Raw genomic sequence first — 23,776 nt, 5'->3', positions numbered from 1 at the left:
GGAACTTTGGTTTTTTTTAGTACCAAAAAAAAAAATCTTGGTTGCAGCTACCGACCTTCTGTCCGCTATTAAAAAATCTCAAGAAACCGCGAATTCATAGCCTTTGATAAGAATTGCTCGCTTTTCGAAGATCGTTTGAGCGATTTGGACTCAAGGATCCAAAAAAAAACAACCGCGAATTCTTCAGAGGAGGAGGAATTTTTACTTCTTTATGGTATAGTATCAATTAAAGTAGGGGAAAATAACCATAGGTTGTGGCATACAATCTAAAATGAAAGAACCGCGATTTCTTGGGGAAAGGAGGAACTCTCGTTCTTTTAATACCAACAACAAACAAAACGATGACCGTTTGAGCAATTTTGGCAAAGGATAAAAAAAAAGCAACCGGGAATTCTTCAGAAGAGGAAGAATTTGTTCTTCATTAGTACCAAAAAAATGGGATGGAACAAAGGTTTGTTCTATTATTTTACATAAGTATTTCCTCATAAGATATTTAAAAAAAAATCTTAAGAAGCCGTGAATGTCTTTGACTAAGAACTTCTGCCTTGTTTCATATCAAATAAAAACACCTCTTAACGAGGTAAAAAACTAGTGACGATCGCACCTTCAACATACAAAAGTTCTGATATCAACATTTGTGACGAAAAATTATTACACTCGTCATTAAATAGACTTTCTAATATTTTCTCATTCGGCCCGCCCTAGCAGACTATTCCAGCCTTTTTCCCTTCACAGGCATTTTCTATTGCAGCGTGCCGAATGAAAAAATATTAGAAAGTCTATTTAATGACGAGTGTAATAATTTTTCGTCACAAATGTTGATATCAGAACTTTTGTATGTTGAAGGTGCGATCGTCACTAGTTTTTTACCTCGTTAAGAGGTGTTTTTATTTGATATCAGAAGTTTTTGTTTGTTTACATTTGCTCTCATAGGAGCTAATATATACATTTAAATTTAAATTGGTCAATCATAATTTGTAAGCCATTGGATTTAAACAAATTAAGTTAAAAAGTATTTCAAAATACCTTTTAAACGAGGTATGGCACATGTCTGTACCTTTAGTAGTGTAGAACTTACAAACTAACGAAATTTAGCCATTTTTAGCTTTTTTCCCGCTAAAGTAGCGGCTTTTTCCAAAAGTCGTAGAACAAAAGATTCCTATATGGAACTCTTAAGTGAAAATTTACTGATTCCATGACCCTACAATACAGTTCGGATACCCTCACACAAAATTCAATACTCAGGAAGCTTTAGTTGTTCGAGCTGGCAAAAGTGGCTATTTTCGTATAAAAATAACTTTTAAACGTGACTTTTTACAGTAATGTGTTATATACCAAAATTTAAGGAATCTCAAGGGCTAAACAGTTTAAAATTTTCAAGAAAATCGTTAGAGCCGTTTTTGAGAAAATTAAAAAAAAGCTAAAAAGAAAGTTTAAAAAAAATTTCTTTTCTTCATATCTTTTTAACTATTACATTTACACAAATTGCATATAGAGGGCGTTTATAGCATTTAAAAATACCTTTCAGACGAGATGCAGCACAAGTCTGTAGCTTTAGTAGTATAGAAGTTACGGAATTCCGAATTTTAGCTATTTATAGCTGTTTTCCCGCTAAACTAGCGAGTTTTTCCAAAAGTGGTAGAACAAAAGTTTTTCATATCGATGTGATGAACGTCATATCAAATTTTCAGAACTTAAAAAACATATTTTGGACAAGTGGACAAGTGGACAAACTGACAAACAGAATTAAATTTTCATTTTGGGAAGAAGAAGAAAATCTTATTTTGGCTATAACTTTTGAACGGAGAGTCGGATTTTGACAAATGACCCCTCATTCGACGGGTATTTTCAAAAGGAATACAACTAAAACATTGCGAGGGGGCATTTATCCCCACCGGCCCCAACAGCTCCAAATTTCGAAATTTTCACTTTTTCACTTTCACCGCTCTCTCTCCCAAGCCAATTCATTTTCTTAAAGTCTTGGTATGCAATCCTTTAAGTTTTTGCAATACCTTTCGATTGGTGTATTACTCATTACGATCGGACTATCACAGCAGATTTTCAATTTTGCGGCTATATAATAGTAGTCGCCTTCGCACACTCTCCTGGTGCGCTTCGTCACTACATGGACTGCCGTCCATAGTGATTACAAATATAATGTCACCCTTTAACAGAAGCTGCTGTGCTCTCATTGTTGTGTAAGAGTTTCGACTTTGGTGTTGTGTTTGGAGATCCCGTGTTTCAAAAAATTTGTATAACAATTTGATTTTTATACCCTTGCAGAGGGTATTATAATTTCAGTCAGATGTTTGCAACGCAGTGAAGGAGACGTTTCCGACCACATAAAGTATATATATTCTTGATCAGCATCAATAGCCGAGTACATCTAGCCATGTCCGTCTGTCCGTTTCTATGCGAACTAGTCCGTCAGTTTTAAAGCTATCGCGATGAAACTTCCCCTTTCTATTGCAGACCAAGTCTCCAGACCGCCAGTAAATACCGATGAGGTCGTAAAAGAAGCCGTGTTCAAGGCATCCAGGAATTCCAAGGCAACTGCCTTTGATGCTAATAGGTGCCTCTCTGACGTTTCTGATGAATCAGCTTACGAATAATATTAATGTAGATGCGAAGTTGAATAAGCAAATAAGCCCCAGCGTTTCACTCAGGTAAAGAGTCTAATAAAAAGAAGGAACCTTGGGCAACTCGTAAGATTGCACTTCTAAAGTCGGACCTTTTTTTTTTTTTTTTGGTATAAGCCGAAGTAGGCACATTTTTAATTAAAGTCGGACCAGGGCCAAAAACATCCTCAGGCTTCTGTTGAAAATGTGAACTTACTTTCACACTCTTCTAATAGAGAAAGACCCTCATCCTGATATTTAGGAACGAATAATAGTTTTGGTATTCTATCTTATAATGAAGATACAATAAACTCTACTGGCGATACACTCTTGCCCCAATCTGATAACTGCACGATGTTTTCCGCCAATGCCTCTGCCCAAAGCAAGAATAAGAAGCGAGAACCTCGTCCTCCACCCTTTTTATTAAGAGGTGTCACGGATTTTAAGCAACTAATAAGATTACTATCTCCCGTGACTACTAGCTTTCGCCTTAAGACGACTGGACGAATTACTGTGGATAATGGCAGTTTATACCGTGTGGTCCAAGAGCTATTCAAGGACAATGGGATTCCATACAGCACTTTTCAATTCCAAAACGAGAGAGTTTTCCGAATTGTCATCAAGGGCCTTAACGCTTGTGGTTACTATAAAGTCACAGATTCAAAGAAAGGGCCCTTTAATGTGTTTCAAATGTCAATTGTTTAATCATTAAAAAAAATTTTGCTTGATTTCACCTAAATGTGCTAGGTGCGCCGGCGACTGAAAGAGGATCAGTTTCAGTGCATCAACTGTGGCTCAATTCATAGTGCTCCCTCCCGCACTTGTCCTGCCTATCTAGAACAGTGTGAGAAACGTAGGTCCAATAGCACATGAGAACGTCAACGTTCTCAAAAGCAAACTGTTGTTGCTCCGCTCCCAAGCCAGAATCCTGTTTCCTTAAGTCAGCTTTTAACGTCATCAAATGAATTTAAAAATTTATTGCGTCCGCTATGTCAGCCTAATTTTGAAAATACTACTAAGGCCCATGTGGTAGAACAACCTGCTCCGGATAGACTCTTGGAATTTATTAATAACTTACAAAAGCAGCAAGAGGCTGCTGTAAATGTCCAAGCGGCGGCGATTGAAACTACTGGAACGTTTTGATCAAATGATGTCAGTCATGACAACGACTCTGCAAATACTACAGAGCGTGATGTCCAAGCACGCCATTGAGTCAACGCGCCGCAATGACTAACTACGGATTAAATATAGTAATATGGAACGCTAACAATCTAGTTAGCAAATCCTTAGAGGTTGACCACTTTCTCCAGGAACGTAACATTGACAAAATGTCAACCACCCTGATGATAGAAATCGGGGTGGTGCTGCTATCATTATTAAATCGTCTCTGAACTATCACCTGAGCACCACAATAACTGAGCCTCATCTGTAAACAATTGCTATAAGTTTGGTCAGGTAAGGTAGCGCTGTCTACTGTCCTCCTGGTCATCGTCACTCGTGGCCAGCTACGGAATTTCTGCGCCTTTTCGTCTCTGTGGGTATTATTATTGGAGGTGATTGGAATGCACACCATAGCTTCTGGGGTTGCAGACGGTCCTGCCCTCGTGGAAACACTCTGATGTCTGTTGTCCCTAGCTTAACCATGCAGATTCTGGCCACTGGGGGACCCACGCATTTTCCCTGGATCAATGATCATCTTCCGACTGCCATTGATTTTGCTGTGTATAGAGGTATCCCGTACAGCCACCTTTCCATCTCTGAACGTTCGGACCAGAGAGCTGCAACGAGTATGATCGAGTACGATCGATTATCGCGCGATCATTTTCGTTTAATCCGGTAAACTCACTCACCAACGAATAATCACGAACAAACCCGAAAGCCAAAGTACAATCCGATCAACTACCCGACTCGCTTCATAACGATCAATGAAGTGATTTTGAACTTCGGGTGTAGGTGAACAAAATGATCGTTCCAAAGCGCTCAATCGTTCCCGATGATTGGGACCTCGAGTCAGTTGTACATATATAGATTGTGAACGGATTAATATGATTTCTTGTGACGAAGAAATAAAATAGGGGGAGAGTGCACTTCAATGTATTATATGTTTAATGAGAAATATTTATTCCATATGGAACTTTTTCCTTTCCGTTGGCCTGATAACGTGTAGGTTCCATTTGATATTAGTTTTAAAACGCTTTCAAAATCTATTACTTCTTGTCTTTTTGTGCAAATATAAAAATATGTTGTGCAAAATATAAAGCAAAAACACGAACTGCATGTTCATACCGATAGGCGCGAAGCACGATCACACCAATAGATTGCACAAAATATTCGATCACAAACCGATAAAATCTTCAAGCCGAACGTTCACACACGATCAGATCACACTTAAACGATCACAAACGATCATTCATGGCACGATCGCATTCGCTCACCGCTCATTTAATTTCGCTCACCCAAAGCGATTAATCAAAACGGATACGAGTAAATGATCGGGTGTACCCGAAAATGATTGACTCGTTGCAGCTCTCTGGTTCGGACCTTTTCTCTGATCATATCCCGCATATGATATATTTCTCTGTGGCTGCCTATCTGGTCATTACCAAAACTAGCCTTTTACCTCGGGGCCCGGATATTAGAAGTTTCAGTGCCAGTCACTCCGCTTGTCACTGCGGATGACGTTGATTGGTTTGCTCAGGTTTTGGTAGACAAGATCCATCAAGCTGCCCCTTCTGCTAGAAGTGTACCTATTCCGCCGCCAACATGGGCTTCTTCGAAACCTCAAATTGCAGTCTTACCCAGACAAGGTCGTACACTTCGCCGCGTTTGGATGAGGACAAGGCTGGACTTGGCAAGGTGGTGGGCTGCCGTGTCAGAGCTCAGAAAAGTCCTTCGATTGCACATTGGGATGAAAAGCCTTTTTGTTCAAGAAGAACACTTTTTATAATAAATCTAATAGTTTACGAGCTCTGTCAATGTCAATATGTAAATCTATCTAGAGCCGTAAATAATGATCTGTTATTTTAAACCTACAAGGGTGCAGTGCTAACACTTGTAATCATAAGTACAGGCCACTTGAGCCTGACCATAAATATAGTTCTCACACTGTACAAAGGGTCGCCTTGCGGGAGGCCGTTGATAAGGTTCCCGCTCAGGCAAACAGATGTGGTCTCTGCGTAGACCATAGATAAGTATATCATAAGATTTTCATGTTAGCTACGTAAGCAAAGACTTAATGAAATAAAATCAGTTTTTATACAGAACTCAAACGTGAAGGTTGTTTTCCTTATTACAGGAATCCCCTTTCACCTTTTTTTTTTGCATAAAGTGCAAAATTATTTTGAGAAATTTTTGTTTTTTTTTTATCCGTTAATGAAATGTTTAACTAACATAAAACTATTTTCGAAATATTTTTGTGACCATCCCCGGCTTTTTGCCAGGTCTCTAAAGTCAGCTGTTCGAATTAAGTTGCGTGCGCCTAAATTTTTCTACGAAGTGTCACAAAAGTTTAATTACTTATTCTTTTGCAAATATTGCGCATTCTTTTCGGCTAAATTATGGAAAATCTTCGTCAAGGTATGTATAATATTGCTTAGAGGGCTTACACTAGAAATGCTTTTGTTTTGTCCTGTTTTTAATTTCGTGAAGTAGAACTAGCAAGTGTACGCAGGATTGCGAAAAGTGCAAATGTGGTAATATGTGTTACTGTGTATATGATTAAATGGAGTTAATAACTTTTGCGCATACTAGCGCCATTTCGTACTATTTAAATAGATTCGGAACAACTCGACATTTGTAGGGGCGAACTGCTGGATGTGTGGCTGAAGAATAATCGCAGCTTTGTCGATACCGTTCACTGGATGTGCAAAAGGTTCAAAAATAAAAATCGACTGTCTGGAAATACGCTGAGTGGCATCAAGAAGACATTAAAAACTTTTGTTTTTATGCTTAAATGCTTAAAAAATTCATCAGAAATATCATTTTCTGAAAAAAACAAGACTGGTCGCGGCCCCATTTAAATTACGAGAATGGTGGATCGCGTTTGAAAAGAAAGAAAATCCTACAAGTCTTCTAATGCGCTTTTAGAGGCACCCCTTGTTGAAGCAATAATTGATAACCCGCATTTCGAGTTCGAACAAAATTTGGACTTCGAGTTAAATACAGATGATGAGTAAAATAAAAATATAACACGTAGATTTTATTTATATATGGGATTGGGATAGTTTGCTGGGCGTGGTCAAAATCAAAAAAGAATAAAACCAGAAATTTTACAAAAATCTTAATATTATTATCTTTATTAAGGTAAATATTATCTTTAAAATTACCTTCGCGGCCGAGGTTGGTTCAATGGTCTTAATATATGTACAAAAAAATTAAAATCCGTATTATCTTCGCGGTCGGGGGTGGTTCATGTGGGCGTGGTCAAAATCAAAAAATAAGAAAAACCGAAATTGCACTATAGTCTTAATACTATGTAAAAAAAAATTTAAATCCGTATCTTTAAAATTAGAGTTTATGCCAAAAAAAAGTCTTTTCATCCCAATGTAGATTGGCAAAATCTGAATTTTTCGTGAATTATCCCAGTGCGATTGATCCCAACCAGGATCATGGGTTTGCATTATGGAAATGCACACGAAATCTGAAAAGACAACATCTTCACAGGTTTTCTCTTAAACGAAGCGATGGCACTTGGGCTCAGAGTGATTCTGAAATAGCAGTTGTATTTGCAGATGATCTGGAAAACCGATTTACTCCGTTCGATTTCGCAACTGACCAGGAAGTTCGAGCCACAATTTCTAGGTTTGGACTCTCTTTCGGTCCTCCTGTTGTTGTGGGACCAGTGGATGAGAAAGAGGTCCAAGAAGACCATAGGATGTTTGCCGTTGACATTCGGGGACATCTTTCTGGACTATGTCTAATTCGTGCTGGTGTCCCACAGGGAAGTGTCCTTCGCACCTATGCAGATGATACTGCATTCCTAGCTACTGGCAGCCTCCTCGGACTCGCGGCGTATCCAGACATTCTTAAACGAGTTTGAATGTTGGGCCTCTCGTTGGAATATTGCGCTAAACGTTGATAAAACGCAACACGCCACCTTTGCCCTCCGACCTGGCCGATCCCGTAGTCTTTACTTGGATGGTGATAGACTTAAGGGGGAAATACAATTACAAGGCTTAAAATGAGGCCTATCTTTGGGAGTGGATTGCAAGTAGGGAATTAAATGAATCTTTGCGATTCTTTTTGCATGTTATTAGGAAATTATTGGGCAATGAAAATCAGTCAAGTTTTTTAACTTTTAACCATTTATGATCAATAATGTGGAGTCGTGTTTTGAGGGATGAACTTTGCGCCGTGCAGCCTCCAGGCCCAGGATCACGTCTAAAACAAAAAACAGCAACTGGGCATTAATCTTAGAAGTACAGCGCACAACATGAATTATTTCATATGTAAAAAAATGGTTTTTCCATGAAAAAATGTGAAGTTGGAAAAAAAAATTTCAAAAAACATACTTTTTTTCGACTTTGTTCGTAAAAAAAAACATGTTATATTAAACAAATATAAAAAATCCTTTTATTCATGTTGTGGAAAATTTTATTTCACACATAAAGCAAAAAAACGCATTCGATTAAAATGAAATCTCTGACACGGCGACTTTGAAAACACGACTTTTCAGTAGAAGCGTTTAAAGTTTACCTTTGTGCATTTCAGCTATTTGACACGCACTCACTAAATTGCGTATTACTTTGAAAATAAGTACCGGACGGCTTTATGCTTTTAAAGGCTTATTCTCAGACATATTTAGAGTACATTAAGACAAAAAAAATTTTTTCGAAAAAAATAATTGGAAAAAAAATAATTGGAAAACCCCCCTTTTTGATTGCCAATTTCCTCCTGCTCCTTTTTCTGCTGCTACTGCTTCTTCTTCCTATACAAACACGCCCTTTTTTGCGCACCTCTCCTTTTTCCCATATTTGCGTGCGTGTGTGTGCGAGGGCAGTTTTTAGATAGTTTCGCCAACATTTAAATTCGCTTAGATTTGCGCAAATTAAGTGGGCCCTTTAAAAACAGCTGTCGCTACTTAGGCTGCTTCTTCATTTTTTGTTTGCCTGCACCAAAAACCTGTTTTCATTTTTTTCCAGAGGCTGCTGTGGAGTAAAGTTTTCGGGGGTAGCTTTTGCTTAAGTTGGGACTTGTTTAAATAACAATGTTTATTAGTAGCCTTTGTTTTAAAATTATATCTCCATTTTCAATTGTATTTCCCCCCTTAAGCACGAGCAGGGAGTAACATACCTCGGTGTTACCTTAGACCGCCGTCTGAAAGGGTCAGATTGACCGTGTCTGTGGGTTAGCGAGAACGAAACTGGACAAAATGGACTGGCTTCTTCGCTCAGATAGCGGATTATCCCTTCAGGCCAAGGTGCGGCTCTTTAAAGCCATTGTTCTCCCGAAAATAGCGTTTTATTTCGTGACACAGGAGTAATAACAGTTACTGAGATGATAACTCAATTCTCGAATCGATACAGGGATTGGATTCTGGTGCATTCTAACCACGGGCGACTTTTATAATATAACATGCCCCACTGTGGCTCAACTACCCGCAGATTTCGGGATTCTTTTTTTTTAATTATATGACATCGACAAACATGAACACAAGAACTATTTTCTTGTGAGGCTTATACCCAAAAAAAAAAAAAAAACATTGTTGTGTTGGTACGATGTCTCGGCCTTGCTAAAAATTTTTCAAACCTATTAAAACTCTTTACCTTAAGTAAGCTCAAAACTTCTTACTTACATTTTTACCCTTGAATACTTTTGCACAAACTGTTTCCGCTTAAAAGTTTGTACTTTAAGATAAATGTAAATTAAAATGTAATTAAAAGTTTTCTTAAATATAAAAACAGATTAAAAAGGTACTTTACTTACTTGTGTATTTCTGGAGAGTCATAGGACAGCAATCGCACTAATGGTGGTATTCCTCCCAGAGATCTTGTACGTTGCTTATTTGGGTCATCCATGTAGCATAAATGTTGTAAATAAGCCGCAGCATTTGCCTTTATAGCACTGCTCGGATTGCTTAAAAAGCTTATAACTTCCGAAAGATTTGGGTCCCGCCACCTCATTGTTGAACAAATATCGTTATCTGATCCTCCAATATAATCATCTTTATCTCCCATTCTTTGAGGGACAGTATTCAACGAATTCATGGCAAATTGTGGTAACTTAAATTCAGCTGAAGTTTCGAACGTTCGGCATTGGGAATCTGCAGCTGCTTCGGACCCGTTGGGGATATCATTATACGTCCTTCCAGAAAACGGTTTTATGTTTGAAATTGTGTTTTGAATTCCTGTGTAGTTAGCTTCTGAAGTATAGCAGTAAGGTACCACAGATTCATCTGCGTACTCAGAGTCTATGCCGCAAGGTATACCAGCTACACCATATTCTGGCGTCTCCTCGAATTGTCCTGCTTGTACGTATCTAATTGTTGGAGCTAATGAATGGTTTTCAATACCTGGAATGGAAATGTCTGAAGAATTAGATTCAATCTTCTGTTGAGGGCCGACAACCGAACAATGGGGTGTAACACTTGATATGACCCCGATTCCAGGCGGTTTTGTGATATATATAGGTGTATTTGTAAGTCCTGATGCCGAAAATTGTTCAAAATTTTGAAATGATATAAATTGGTTTTGCATATTTCCTGACTCGTGCCCCAAGGGCAGATCCATGTTAACATTATGGGTTGAATTCATGTTTATACTGAAACAAAAATACTAGATTAGAATTTTCTTAAAAATTAAAATACTAGCTTATTTAAGATCTGTGAAGTGTAAACATAACTTTTTAACTTATAACTTTTATTTTAAAAATCAATCTTCAATCGTTATTTATTACCTGTTATTTATAAATCATGAAGTAACTGTTATATATAGACGTTTATATAAAAGTCAGAGAATGAAAGTTATTTTTGATCGATAAATAAGTCTTTCGTAACTTTTATTCCATGACTCTTATATAAGAATCTAAAAATAACTGTAACACCGTTTGCGACCTCAGTTCAAAGCTAGCTTTTAAGCTAGCGATCTGAATGGCGTTAGATTCGGTGTGGCACATCGGCATGACAAGCCGCAAACCATTAAAAATTAAGGATGGGAACTACTACTATTTTCTCTCTTAAAAAAATTTCTAAAACAATTCTGAGTAGGGGAGAAGGGGGATCAAAAAGTATAAGGGCAACAATAGTATGTGGCCCTAGCCGCCAATCGGCTAGTTTAACTTGCGAGCCGTGTTTACCGAACGTTCCTTAGAACATTAGACGGTTGCATTAAAAATTTGAGATAAAAAAGCCATCAGTTGAAGAAATTACCTACCAATTTCCGTCAATGTCAAATTCCTGAAAATCGTCTCTTTCTGTTCGGGACACTTTATTGGACATTGGTTGCTCGCGAGATTTTTGGAAATATTTATTTTCTGAAGGGAAATTTCTTCGTGGTATTTAGCAAAACCTCAAACCTTCCTTCTGGGATGGAAATAGTAGATGGTTCTATATAATAACACATGGTCTTTACTTTATTTCTTATGACTTCTGCAGGTTGGTAGAACTATTGGTCATAGTCGCAGTAATGGTTGCGCTCATGGTCGAATTTGTAGGCGAGAGTTTGATAAGCCAGATTGAAGTCAAACTGAGCAAAATAATCTAAGTAGCGGTAAAGGGCGGCGAAAAAAAAATTTGACAATGTGAAATTTTCAAGAAATAACTAAATTTTAGAAATCAAGGAAGAAAAAAAAAAAAAAATTTACAAAAAATATTGGCCTCCGCGTCAAAGAATTATAAACGCATTTTTAATAGCAAAAGAAAGGTTTGAAAAAAAACAACAACAAATGTACTCTATTTTAGATCGAAGGATTAGTGTCCAAAGAGTCCAATAAAATGTTATGAAAATGATTTCTTTAACCCTATACCGTTAACAGCGAAAGTAAGTTTCGTACTGTTATTACCCCAGTATTGGGGCTAGACCACTTTAAAAAGTATATTGACATTTTGCAACGTTCCTCGAAGGCTTTGCAATTGACTTCAAAATGATGTGCAAAAAGTTATAGCCAAAAGAACAGCCTTTCCGGTGATACCTGTCTCATTCCAATAGCTCTTTATTTATATCTGCTATGTTTAACCAAACTTTTCCTCAATCATCGATTTAGCGTCGCTTGTGATTTTTTCGCAATTGTTTTGTGTTTCCTTACTTACAATGTTTTTCCTAACAATCGCGTTTGTGTTTTAACAACGCAATGCAAGCAAGTCGCGCGATTGAGGAGCTCCGCCTTAAAAACCGAATAAAACTTAAAACTCGGCTGAGAAAACCCAAAATTCCTAACTGCAGAAACATAAATAAGGGAGAGGTCTGTAGGTTGGGACGGTCTGTAAGTTGAGACACTCCATTTTCTCAAAACTTTTCCACTAAAAAAAATTATTTTATTTTTTTTTTGTAGTCGTTTTTAGTGACAAAACTTTTGGGGAAAATATTAAAAGCCAGGCTCTAGTCAGATTTAAGCTGGGAGAGTCGTGTACCATTTTTCACCAAAAAAATTTTTGTCCACTTTTTATACCCTTGCAGAGGGTATTATGATTTCAGTCAGAAGTTTGCAACGCAGTGAAGGAGACGTTTCCGACCCCATAAAGTATATATATTCTTGATCAGCATCACTAGACGAGTCGATCTAGCCATGTCCGTCTGTCCGTCTGTCTGTTTCTACGCAAACTAGTCTCTCAGTTTTTGAGCTATGGGGATGAAACTTTCCCAAAAGTCTTCTTTCTATTGCAGGTAGTATATATGTCGGAACCAACCGGATCGGACAACTATATCTTATAGCTCCCATAGGAAGGATCGGAAAAGAAAACGTTAAAAAAATTCTAGCTTCGGTGTTTTTTGAAATATTACCTTCTACTTTTGGGGATGTTATTTTTTTAATATTTCTGAATTTCGAATTAAATATTTAAAAAATCGGACTACTATATCATATAGCTGCCATAGGAACGATCGGTAAATTAATGGAAAAGTAATAGGAAATAAATTCTAGCTTCTTTGGTTTTTATTGTATTAACTTCTACTCTAGGATATGACTCTTTTTAAATATTTTTGAATTTCAATTTTAATTTGATTAAAATCGGACGACTATATCATATAGCTGCCATAGGAACGATCGGAAAATTAATGGAAAAGTAATAGGAAATAAATTCTAGCTTCTTTGGTTTTTATTGTATTATCTTCTTCTCTAGGATATGACTCTTTTTAAATATTTCCGAATTTCAAATTTTAATTTGATCAAAATCGGACGACTATATCATATAGCTGCCATATGAACGATCGGAAAATTAATGAGAAATATTAGAAAATTGAACATTTTTGCGATTTGTTAATTAATAGGAATGATCTGCAAGGGTATATAAGCTTCGGCTGGCCGAAGCTAGCTTCCTTTCTTGTTTTTCTGTTCGTACCCGACGCCGGCTGCGGCGTCGGCTTTGTGTTGCATGCTTTTTTTCTTTTCTTAGCGTCGTGTACTTTGGTCGTCGGGTCTAGCGTAACTTCGTGTTCGTATCTTCGTGTCGGTTCGGCTTCGTGTGCCACGTGTTATTTTCGTCGGGTCTGGCTGTACTTTTCCTCTTTCTCCTTCCTACTATTTTCTTTGCTTTTGTAGGATAACAAAACGGGCCTAGCAGCCAATTTGTTCCCCTGAAATTTTAGACCCTTGAAATTCTTACTGGTGGTGCTTTAAGCCACGATGGTTGGAATTATCCTTGAAATATCCTGTCTAGTCCCTGCTCGGGCGCCATTCTGTAAAATAGTTCTATAGCTATGATAAAAACTCAGTCATTCCAGGGTCTCTTTACAGAAAATATTTCTATCTTTAAGACAGACAGGATAACGGACGAAGACTGTGTCGGGTCATAGAGAGGGGAGAGGAAGGTAAAAGTCCGTGCAGGCAGGAGCCTACCCCAGAAAGGTTTTCTTGCTATTAAGCCGCAAAAAGTGCCTAAAAATCAAAAATTTGGAACTTTGACCGCGGATTTCTAAAAACTTCGACGTGTTGGAAAGTTTCCAAGTATGAGGTAGTAATCTACAGCTATAATTCTTTCAGGTTTTGTAGCGTTTATTCTTGACCCAAGAAAAAGTCTTGATTTTGTCGACCTGTGTAATTTACGTAACCTTTAATGAATGCGGTCCCTGAAAAATATTATTTAAACGAAATATTTATTCGCGGGCAAAGTATGACCTTAACTTGCAACGAAATTTTGACCAATTATTATCATTCTTCGGAATGTTGGTATTATCAAATATATGATGCAGGGTCACATCAATTTAAAAATTGGGTAGGAAAAATGAAAAAGGTGAGTGATAAAATAAATGTTGTCTTTTAAAAATCGTTATTTCAGCGTTATAGAGGTTAGTACCACAGATATTTTCGCTATCAAGTATTACTATAAAAAGGTAGATGTCGATTTGCGTCATGTTCCCCCAGCCCAAACCATAAGACCTAAAATTCTGGAAAAAATTGGGTCTGAATCGTGTTTTAGAGGAGGTGTGCACTAAGAAAGGATTTTTTAAAATTCGGCTCCTAAGGACTCCCAGGACACTCGAAAAATGCAAAATTGGTTGATTAAAACATCAACCATTCCCACAGTTTTCAACCAAACAAGTTGATAATTTTTTTTTAAGCTTTGTTTGTGGAAATCTTTGAAAGCCCAGAAGATGAGCCCCCACCGACTTCCGGTTGGGGCACTTAATTAATTTTTCCGCACCGATTATGCGATCGCATCCGTTTTTGTTTTAAAGTGTGGAGCTATGCCATACAATTAGTAAGGTATTTTTTTTTTTTTTGGACCCACGGTTGATTTTAGATGATCCTTTTTGTTTGCGGGGGGCCTCTTTGGCAGCACGTTGTTTTTGTTTTTCGCAGCACTCACGAACGTCAGCAAAAGCAGAGCGAGAGAGTAGTGAGCAGAGAGAGAGTCATTTGAAGCGAAAGAGATGCGGCCAATGTTTTTTTTCTGGCTTAGAAACACCTGATAAAATTTGTACTATTTGGATACCAGACAGATTATCTAATGGATGCAATTTTAAGTCAAAGTGTGTAGCCAACCCATTAAATGCATAAGGAATTTTTGTTTTGATTTTAAAAAATTTTGGATTTGGTTTCAAGGGGAGAGCAGGGAAAAACTTTCAGTCGTCACATTTGCATGTGAGAAACGCAATGACACACACACACATCGATAAATTGGCATGTACATACATAATTATGTAATGACTAAATTAGGATAAAATAACGGATCACCCAATGCAGCCATTCTAAATCAAATATTTTGCAAAAATTTAAATTATGTTAAAGACGAGGGGCGCACGACGAAAATTGTTGGCAAATTTCGTCTCCAAAATTACACCTACTGTTTTCTCCAGCTGTTGATCCCCAGCCGACATTGGGGCACTTCTTTTTTTTTTATTATAAAATTTATTATATAATTTGCTACCAGAACGGTGGAGTTAAGGTGGGAATAAGGTGAGGTTAGGGGTTAAGTTGCGATTAAGGAGGTATTACATAGATTAGGGTAAAAGTAATGTAAGGGAAGGGTGAAGGTGAGAAAAGTAAGCTTCGTTTGGACTTTAGTGAGGATAAGGTCAAGGTGACAAACAAGTTTTACTAAGAAAAAGTGAATTTAAAGTAAGTAGGTATAGTAAGGAAAATTTGTTTTCAGTTGAGACTAAAGTTAGGTTAGCTAAGAAGAGGAAAAACTGGTGCTAAGGTGGGTTAAGACTAGGAAATAGTGAAAACAGCATCAAGGTGCTAAGAAAGTGTGCCAAGAGTTAGAATAAAATAGGTGGGGTTAAGGTGAGGTAATATTAGGGTTAATGCGGTGTTAAGGTAAGGTATGTTATGGTTAGAAGGATTAGAATATTAGTGCGTTTTAGGTGGTTTTACTGTTTATCTAAGGTTACGCGGGATGTTACTCTAATATTAATTTGAATTTGAAAAATCAGCAATAAATGCTTTGCTAATAGTAGCGGACAACGTCGCTTCGGGTATTGCTAGTTAATGAATACAAGCATACAGATGCATACAGATACAGTGTCACTTGAAATGTTTTTAGTCTTCACCTGTGGTAAATGGTGTTCGGTGTTTATTTAATGGTTGTATGAATAGTACTTTAGTACTAAAATTGTTGTTTAACTTAATCAAAATATTAAATTTATTTCAGCCAGGCCGATTAAGACTTTTTGGGACCAGAACTGTTGCGCCAGTTTACATGCCCCTCTCACCGGCCACTAGGAAACAACACAGAAGCGACAACTACAAGCCTAAGCCAGACGGACAACGATAAGGATTGCCAACATGAAAAACTAGGGTACACACTTTTATATAATAAACAGGCACTCTTATTTGGTACTCCAAGCAACACAGTCGTTTGTTTTAAAAGCTTCATTCTAGCATTTTCTAAAGCAATACTCGCATATGGGCCGTTCTTTTACAAACCGAACCGATTTGGCCAAAAAAAAAATTTCACATTTTTGATTTGACTGAAACTATTTTTACACGTACTATTCGGAAAATAAGTAAACACGTGTATCAGGATTTGACCGAAGAAAAAAAATTTTTTATGTTAGAATTTTTTTAAGTTTGCCAAAAATTGTCAAATTTGAAAAAGTACCCTCTCATTGAAAATCTGTATCTCCGGTCTCATGAATCCGATTGACTTCATGTCTTTTGCATTAATTCCTCTAAAACCTTTTCTTTAAAAATAAAATTTCTAAAAAAAAAAAGTTTTTATTTCTTAAAAATAAAAACAAATTAAGATTTTAAAAAATTGTTTACCCATTGCCCCCTCAAAAAAAAAAATTTTTTTTAATACTTGCGCCATATTGTTAGTTAGAATCGGTTTTTGTAAAAAGTTGGAGCCACTTTTAGTTTTTAAAATATCGAATTTGTTTTAACAAGGCCTCGGCTTTTTTCAATGAAAAAACGTCGCAGCATGTAGGTCTACTCTCTCACTCTTATCGGATCCTTATGGAATTCACGTTTTCTCATCGTTTACTAGTCCTTTAACAATTGTTAATGATTAAAAGTTAACTTTTAAGTGTTTTGGCAATTTCTGAATGACAAATAGTAAAAAGTCATTTTTTAATCTATTAAAAACTTACAATTATTTATTTAACCTTCCATTTAATAAACAATAATTTTTAAATTTTGTTTTGTATTATTTTTTTGTATTATGTATTTATGTATTGGGAAAAAACCAAATGGCCGAAAAGGCATGGTACTATGGATTTGTGTTGCGACATAAAAATCTTTCACTACGCACACCGGAGTAAACCAGCCTCAATCGACTCAAATCGTTTTCCTAAGAAAATGTTCCTACATTTTTTAAAAGTCGGGGAACTGTCTTTGGCAAATATCCCTTTCAAGCCTATTCTATATAGAACATGGATTTTCTAACGTTAGTTGCAAAATCCTTTCTACGATAGGACAACGAAGAGTGGGAATAGTTGCCTCTGCTGAGCGAGGACCAATGATTACAATGGCCTTAGCTGTCAATGCCGGTGGAAACTCCAAACCACCATTTTGATTCTAAATAAAAAAAATATGCAATCCGTATTTCTTGAAAATTCATCAAGTGGATCTGTTGGATAAGCTAATGATTCTGAATGGATGCAAGAGTCAGAATTCGTAAAATTCATGAATCACTTTATTAAACATTCCAGGGCGTCCCAAGAAAAACCTGCGTTGTTGTTATATGATAGGGGAGAGGTCTGTAGGTTGGTACACCTTTTGTTTTTAATCTACCATTTCGACATTCAAAAACGACATTTTGAAAAAGAGGTCTGTAAGTTGGGACACTTTTAAAAGTCAATAATACTCACACCAAAAGTACTCCAAACTTTTAAAAACTATTTATTTATGTTAATTTAATCAATTTTAGTTGGTCCAAAATTATTTCATATCCATTTTTTAAGACCTTAGACCAAATAACATTTAAAACCAAAAAAACTTATTGAACATTCACTTTTCCCCTAATATCAAAGAAATGTACTAGGCAGAAAGCGACCTCTGTCGGGCTAAGTCATTTTTATATGAAAAACGGCTGTCTCAACTTACACGCTCAAAGTGTCCCAACTTACTCAAAATGGGATGTTTCGGGAAAAAATTAATACATTTTTTTTCTGACTGTCACATTAAGCTGATTCTTTTTTTATTTTGTTAACAGTTAATATACTAATGTTTTAAATCTCTTACCATGGTAATTTAAGCACGTTATTAATATTTAATGGAATTTTAAAAAAAGTGGACAAAAACTTTTTTGGTGAAAAATGGTACACGACTCTCACAGCTTAAATCTGGCTAGAGCCTGGCTTATAATGTTTTCCCCAAAAGTTTTGTCACTAAAAAGGACGGTAATACTATATATTAGCGGGCTCACCCCCGAAATTCGCGAAAAAATTATCCTCGATGGACCGCGGGGGTAATTTTTTCGCGAATTTCGGGGGTGAGCCCGCTAATATATAGTATTACCCCGCGATATCTTAAGAATTTACATGAAGAAATTAAGACGCGGTCTGCCATGGTTTTCTTGTAGTCAAATCAAAGTAGCTTGTTTTGCTATTAAAGTACAGTTGGCTTTTCTACGACTTGCTATAAAAAACATATTCAATTTTCATACGTTGTCAAAATAATTAGTCCTCTAAAAAAATTCGACAAAAATGTGCTATTGTTTTTATAGGGGGCCAGACCCCACAGCCGAGAACTACAACTTTACAACTGAAATGCATTTTAAATATATCCAGAAAGTGGTATCCATGGTATACATAGGCTGCCACGAATTCTAGAGAATTATTTGATTCTGGAACGTAAGCAATTGGTCATAGAACGGGACACGCTTGCCGAGACCTACCTAGAAAGGCTGCAGTTAGGCGATCCTTCTCAATGGTCGCAATGGGCGAAAAGTATTTTAGTACTATGCGAGATCTGGGAGTCAATAACTATTTTCCTGTCGCTTTCACTGTGGAGAAGATCCGTACCATTTTCATGGCCAGGGGAGGAATCCTCCCACTAAGCTACATCCCAAACGTGACAGCCAGCGACACAGTGTGTCCGATTAGTAATATGAGGGAGCAGGAAAACATCCGCCTGCTGCATTTTGGTAAGGGTCAGCTGCAACCGCAGAATGTATACGATTCGCTGGATGGGCAGTGCTGGTAAACTCTTTACAACCAGGCTCTGAAGTACCGAAACAATATTTTAATAGAAAACTTTCTAGTTCAAACACGTAACTCAGCTCTCCTAGTTGTTAAACTAATTTGTGGAACGATCTGATATCTGGGGAAGACCCGGGAAACCAGGTGTAGTACACTGTGCAGTTTGACACTGGGAAAGCCGAGATCGTTACACGGTTAAAATAACCAAGTCGATTTATTTTTATACCCGTTACTCGTAGAGTAAAAGGGTATACTAGATTCGTGCAATAGTATGTAACAGGTAGAAGGAAGCGTTTCCGACCCTATAAACTATATATATTCTTGATCAGGATCACTAGCCGAGTCGATCTAGCCATGTCCGTCTGTCCGTCTGTCTGTCTGTATGAACGCTGAGATCTCGGAAACTATAAAAGCTAGAAGATTGACATTTTGGATAAAAATTCTAGGAGTTCCTACGCAGCGCAAGTTTCTTTCAAAAGGGTGCCACGCCCACAATCGCTTATATAAGATTTTAAAAATTTCAATATTTCGGAAAAGTAAAAATGCAGTTTTATGGTGTTTATCAATACCTATCGAAATGTAGAAGAAATTTTTTAAATCGGACCATTCGTTAAAAAGTTACGGCGGATCAAAGTTTTTATCTCCTTCGCACTTCCTTTAGCTGAGTAACGGGTATCTGATAGTCGGGGCACCCGATTATAGGGTTCTCTCTTGTTTTTTTTTTAGGTTCTTTGGCACCAAAAAATCGACCAACTATAAAATTTTTTTTTTTGCAAATTTGTTGCATATTTTTCTGCTTTAAAAAACCCGCCCCCTGGGAAGCTCTTTTTTAATTTTAACAATTTTTTTCGAAAGCCCAAAGTCAAAACTGCGTTTTTCAACTAAAAAATTTGTCTTTTGGCTTAAAAATAAAATATTTAAAGTTAAAAAATAAAAAAAAAACGCTTTCCAGGGGCCGGGTTTTTGAAGCAGAAAAATATGCATCAAATTTGAAAACGATCGGTTGAGCCGTTTGGAAATGCCGATGAGGGCAGACTTTCGAAACGTGGTGTCGAGAAAAATGCACTTACGTACCTAAAGTCTTAGAGGTTAGGGTACTAGTTTGACTTATTGACTTAAAACTTTTTTTGTATAAACTTAAGATGTTAATCTACAAGAAAAATAATTTAAAAAAAATCGATATTCTTTTTTTGCAAGACCCTGTATTCTGCTCCTTGTCAATTACTTTCAGAACAACTAAGCCGGTACATAAGTATTATAGACCAGACTTGGGAAATTTTGAAGCAAAAATTTCGAAAGTTCTATGTATAAAATCGTATGTAGACTTTTGTCAGTGCCATTTTTAGGTTTTTTGTTTATAACTTTACAAGTTTTTGTTGTATAAGAATGAAATGATAACATTTGAAACAAGATGGCATCATTGTTTTGGGAGTGGGAAAACTCCCAAAAATGGGGTCGTATGTAGACTTTTGTCCGACACTGTACCTAAACGGGACCCATCGAGGTAAAGCGTTTGAAGCTCTCAAAGAAGGTTAGTATGCATTTGAACTGAAAGGGTATACAAACTTCGGCCTGCCGAAGCTAACTTTCTTTCTTGTTATAGTTTAAATTATTTTGATTACTGTTTTGTTTAGTTTTTATGGGCTGTTAAAGTTTTTGGTGGAGCCTGGTTCGAATAAGCTGTGAGCCACTGTATGTACATATGTACATAAATGGACAAAAGTGACTGTCTTTGGTTAAAAGAGATTTCTGGTTCATGTTTATATTTGTGGTCAAAAAAGGCGATCTGTTATACACTTTAAAATACAAAAACCACGCCCCTTTCAGTATGTATTCCTAATACTTAAGTTGTTTCAATATTTAACTAAAGATAACGAGACCTTTATTACCTTAAAATAAAACAGTTTATATGTATTTAGGTATACTAACAAATATGTATGTAAGTATTATAAATACATATAATTGTAACCACATATGTTCATATTTCCTTTCCTTTCCTTTCAAAGTTTTGTTTAGGGTGAACTATGTATTTATCGATTTTTCCCAGATTTCTTATGGTACACAACTTAATATTATTCTTAAAATAAACTCGATTATCGATTTAAGTTAATGATGAAGATATACATACAATTTGTTTGTTTGGAAGTTTAAGATTGGTTAACACTGTGTACAATATATATGTATGTATATATTAATTGCTTGCATTGACGAAGCCAAACAATTTTGAAATTTGTACAACTTCATATTCACTATACTTGGACTAGCATGTCACTATTTCCTTTAAATTGAATAACAAATTTTAAATGCATAAGAACTTTAAAAAATTGAGCAGGGTACAACAAAATAAGATAGCTGTAACAATGGAACTAGTTCAATTGCGATAATCACAATTGCGATGGTCACTAGTAATTACTTAAAACATCCATATTAGTTATAACCGATTTCCACAGAGCTCAGTCAGCCATCTCATATTTGTCAATTACAAAAATAACTATTCTTTTAATAAATATTAAATATTATTTCTTTACGCCTCTCCCCTCGGAGTCAATCCATCTGAAATAGTTTTTTTTTTTTTCTTTAAATTATCGCGGGGATGATTAGATGGTTGGTCGCAACAACACTGCCGCATAGAACAGGGTAGGGATGTCAAAAATATATCAAAATATCAATATATCGATATTTTTTGCAAAAAAAAAATATATTTGTATCGTGATATTATCAGAATCGTGATATATCACAATATCGATATTTTATTTTTCGATATTATTTGATATTTGCATCTTTCTCTCATCTGTGCATAAAAAAATGAAGCGTGTTAAAATTTATTTCGGTGAATATAATAAAAACAAACTAAGTGCAAACTTTGTTTGAAAGCTGTTCAAACATGTGGAAATACTTCAAAAATGTTATCCCACTTGAAAACCAAACACTTTTATGTGTGGAACTAATAAAATAAGAAATTTAATAAAACGTATTACATGGGTGGTTAAAAGTATTTTCACAAATTTAAATGTTAGCTGTACTCATATTTTGAACTTATAATATAAGCTTTTGGCACCTACAGAAAGAGCACTTCAATTCCGTTAAAAGGACACAAAAATTAACCCATTCAGACCCTTTTTGAAAAGTGAGCAAATTTTGTGAAAGTCGAATTTTCAACTTTTTTCCTGGGGCTCCAATAGAGCCCTGCACGAGTTCAATTGTAAGTGAGCACTTCCAAGTTGACTTGAATTGTTCACTCACTCTGACTTACAAAAATATTTCCAAACGAATCAACCCGAGTGTAGGAAATTTCAAGTCAACTAGCTTCAAGTCACTGTTAGGCCTAAACGAGTGCGAGTGAGTGCGAGTGGCCCGATTGACTTGAATTCAGATCGAGCACTCAAACACTTAAGTCATATGGAATTTCGAAAAATTTAGTATAAATTTTAGTTCTGCTCTTTCTTTTCGACTGACTTGTTGTGCTTGTGATTTTCTAAAATAATATTTTCATCCCCTTTGGCTATGGCTCAAGTCGTAAGTTTTGAAATACCTATTCAAGGTTTTATAATAATAATAACATCATAATAATGAAGAGAAAAGAAAACGATGATATCAATGAAAAAATAAAGCAAGGTGAGTATGAAATCATAAACAAGCGAGGACGCAGCAAAGTCTGGGAAACTTTTGAAATGGTGCAGGATGCAAAGAACAATGTGATCGAAAATGTTGTGGCTTGCTTTACCAATCCACAAAAGTATCGCTAAAAAAAGACTATAATGTATTGCAATGGTGGGAAGAAAACAAATGACAGTATCCTCTTTTATATAAAGTGAGCCTCAAAATTTTATGTGTTCTCACAGGCCCGACAGCTTATTTCCGAAAAAAGGACCGGAATTGCATCTTCAAGCATCAAAATTAATAAAATTATGTTTTTGAACTCGTATTTTCAGAAACCAAATGTTATGTAAATACAATGAAATTTAAAATAGTATGACCACATCAAACCTTCTTTGCTTAACAATTCAATTCACTCGAATTTTGGATTACTCGCACTCACTTGATCGTTTGTTTCAATCGAGTGCTCGAGTTTTTATGAGCAAGGCCTACCACTTGCTTGTTCGAAGTTTCTAAGTAAGTGAACTCGCACTCTAAAACTCTATTTTGTTAACATGACTTGTTTGTCAGTTCGAGTGAACTCGTGCAGGGCTCTAGGCTCCAATCAAAATTAATAATAACTGCAAAAAAAAAAGTTTCAAAATATTTTCCCTTGTATTTTGTATGATTTTTTGAATGGAGATATCTCAGTAAAATTTTGGATGAAAAGGAAGAAAAAGCGGCTAAAATAGCTATTTTCAAACAATCATAGAAAATACAGTTATGCAGTTATTATTAGTTTTGATTGGGGAACAACTGTGCATCAAAACTTTTTTGTTTTCAGCCCCAGGAAAAAAGTTGAAAATTTGACTTAAAAAAAAAAATATGTCTAATTTGCTCACTTTTTAAAGGGTGCTTAATGGGTTAAGAAAATTTGTGTCATTTAAACGGAATTGAAGTGTTCTTTCCATAGGTGCCAAAATGTTTATATTATAAGTACAAAATATGAGTACAGCTAACATTCAAATTTGTGAAAATACTTTTGACTAGGGTTGTATATTTGAAGTGGCGGGGGGCGGGTTTTTCCAGCAGGGTGGGTTGATGGTTGAGTTCCGATTGAAAATTCGAACGCGCTTTTTAAACGTTTTAAAAAAATACTTCACGGTTTATTCGGCTTCACTTGTACACTTGTAAATTAGAACTAACTGAAAACTACAGAGAGGAAGTTCCAAGAGCCGCTTGGAGAGCGGAGTGGAGACACTTAACAGTGCGAGAGAGCGAGATGCGAGCGATCTGGAAGAACTGCCCTCTCGACTGTCAAGGCTCCAGGGGCGGTTGAAGTGG

At 36.3% G+C, this 23,776-nt stretch overlaps 1 protein-coding gene across 1 annotated transcript in view; it reads right to left on the bottom strand.

Annotated features, from left to right (window-relative positions):
• The window catches only part of p120ctn (adherens junction protein p120), a 78,574-nt gene extending 67,522 nt beyond the window's left edge, over positions 1-11,052 (bottom strand). Inside the window, exons 1-2 of the mRNA XM_070211972.1 lie at positions 10,988-11,052; positions 9,543-10,376 (exon numbers count right to left, since the gene is read on the bottom strand). Of these exons, the coding sequence (XP_070068073.1) occupies positions 9,543-10,376; positions 10,988-11,052 (899 nt within the window). The remainder of the gene's footprint in view (positions 1-9,542; positions 10,377-10,987) is intronic.
• Between the last annotated feature and the right edge of the window lie 12,724 nt (positions 11,053-23,776).

Source organism: Drosophila takahashii, chromosome 2R (assembly GCF_030179915.1).
Source record: "Drosophila takahashii strain IR98-3 E-12201 chromosome 2R, DtakHiC1v2, whole genome shotgun sequence".
Lineage (NCBI taxonomy): Eukaryota > Metazoa > Arthropoda > Insecta > Diptera > Drosophilidae > Drosophila > Drosophila takahashii.
This window is presented reverse-complemented; position numbering and strand designations above follow the sequence as displayed.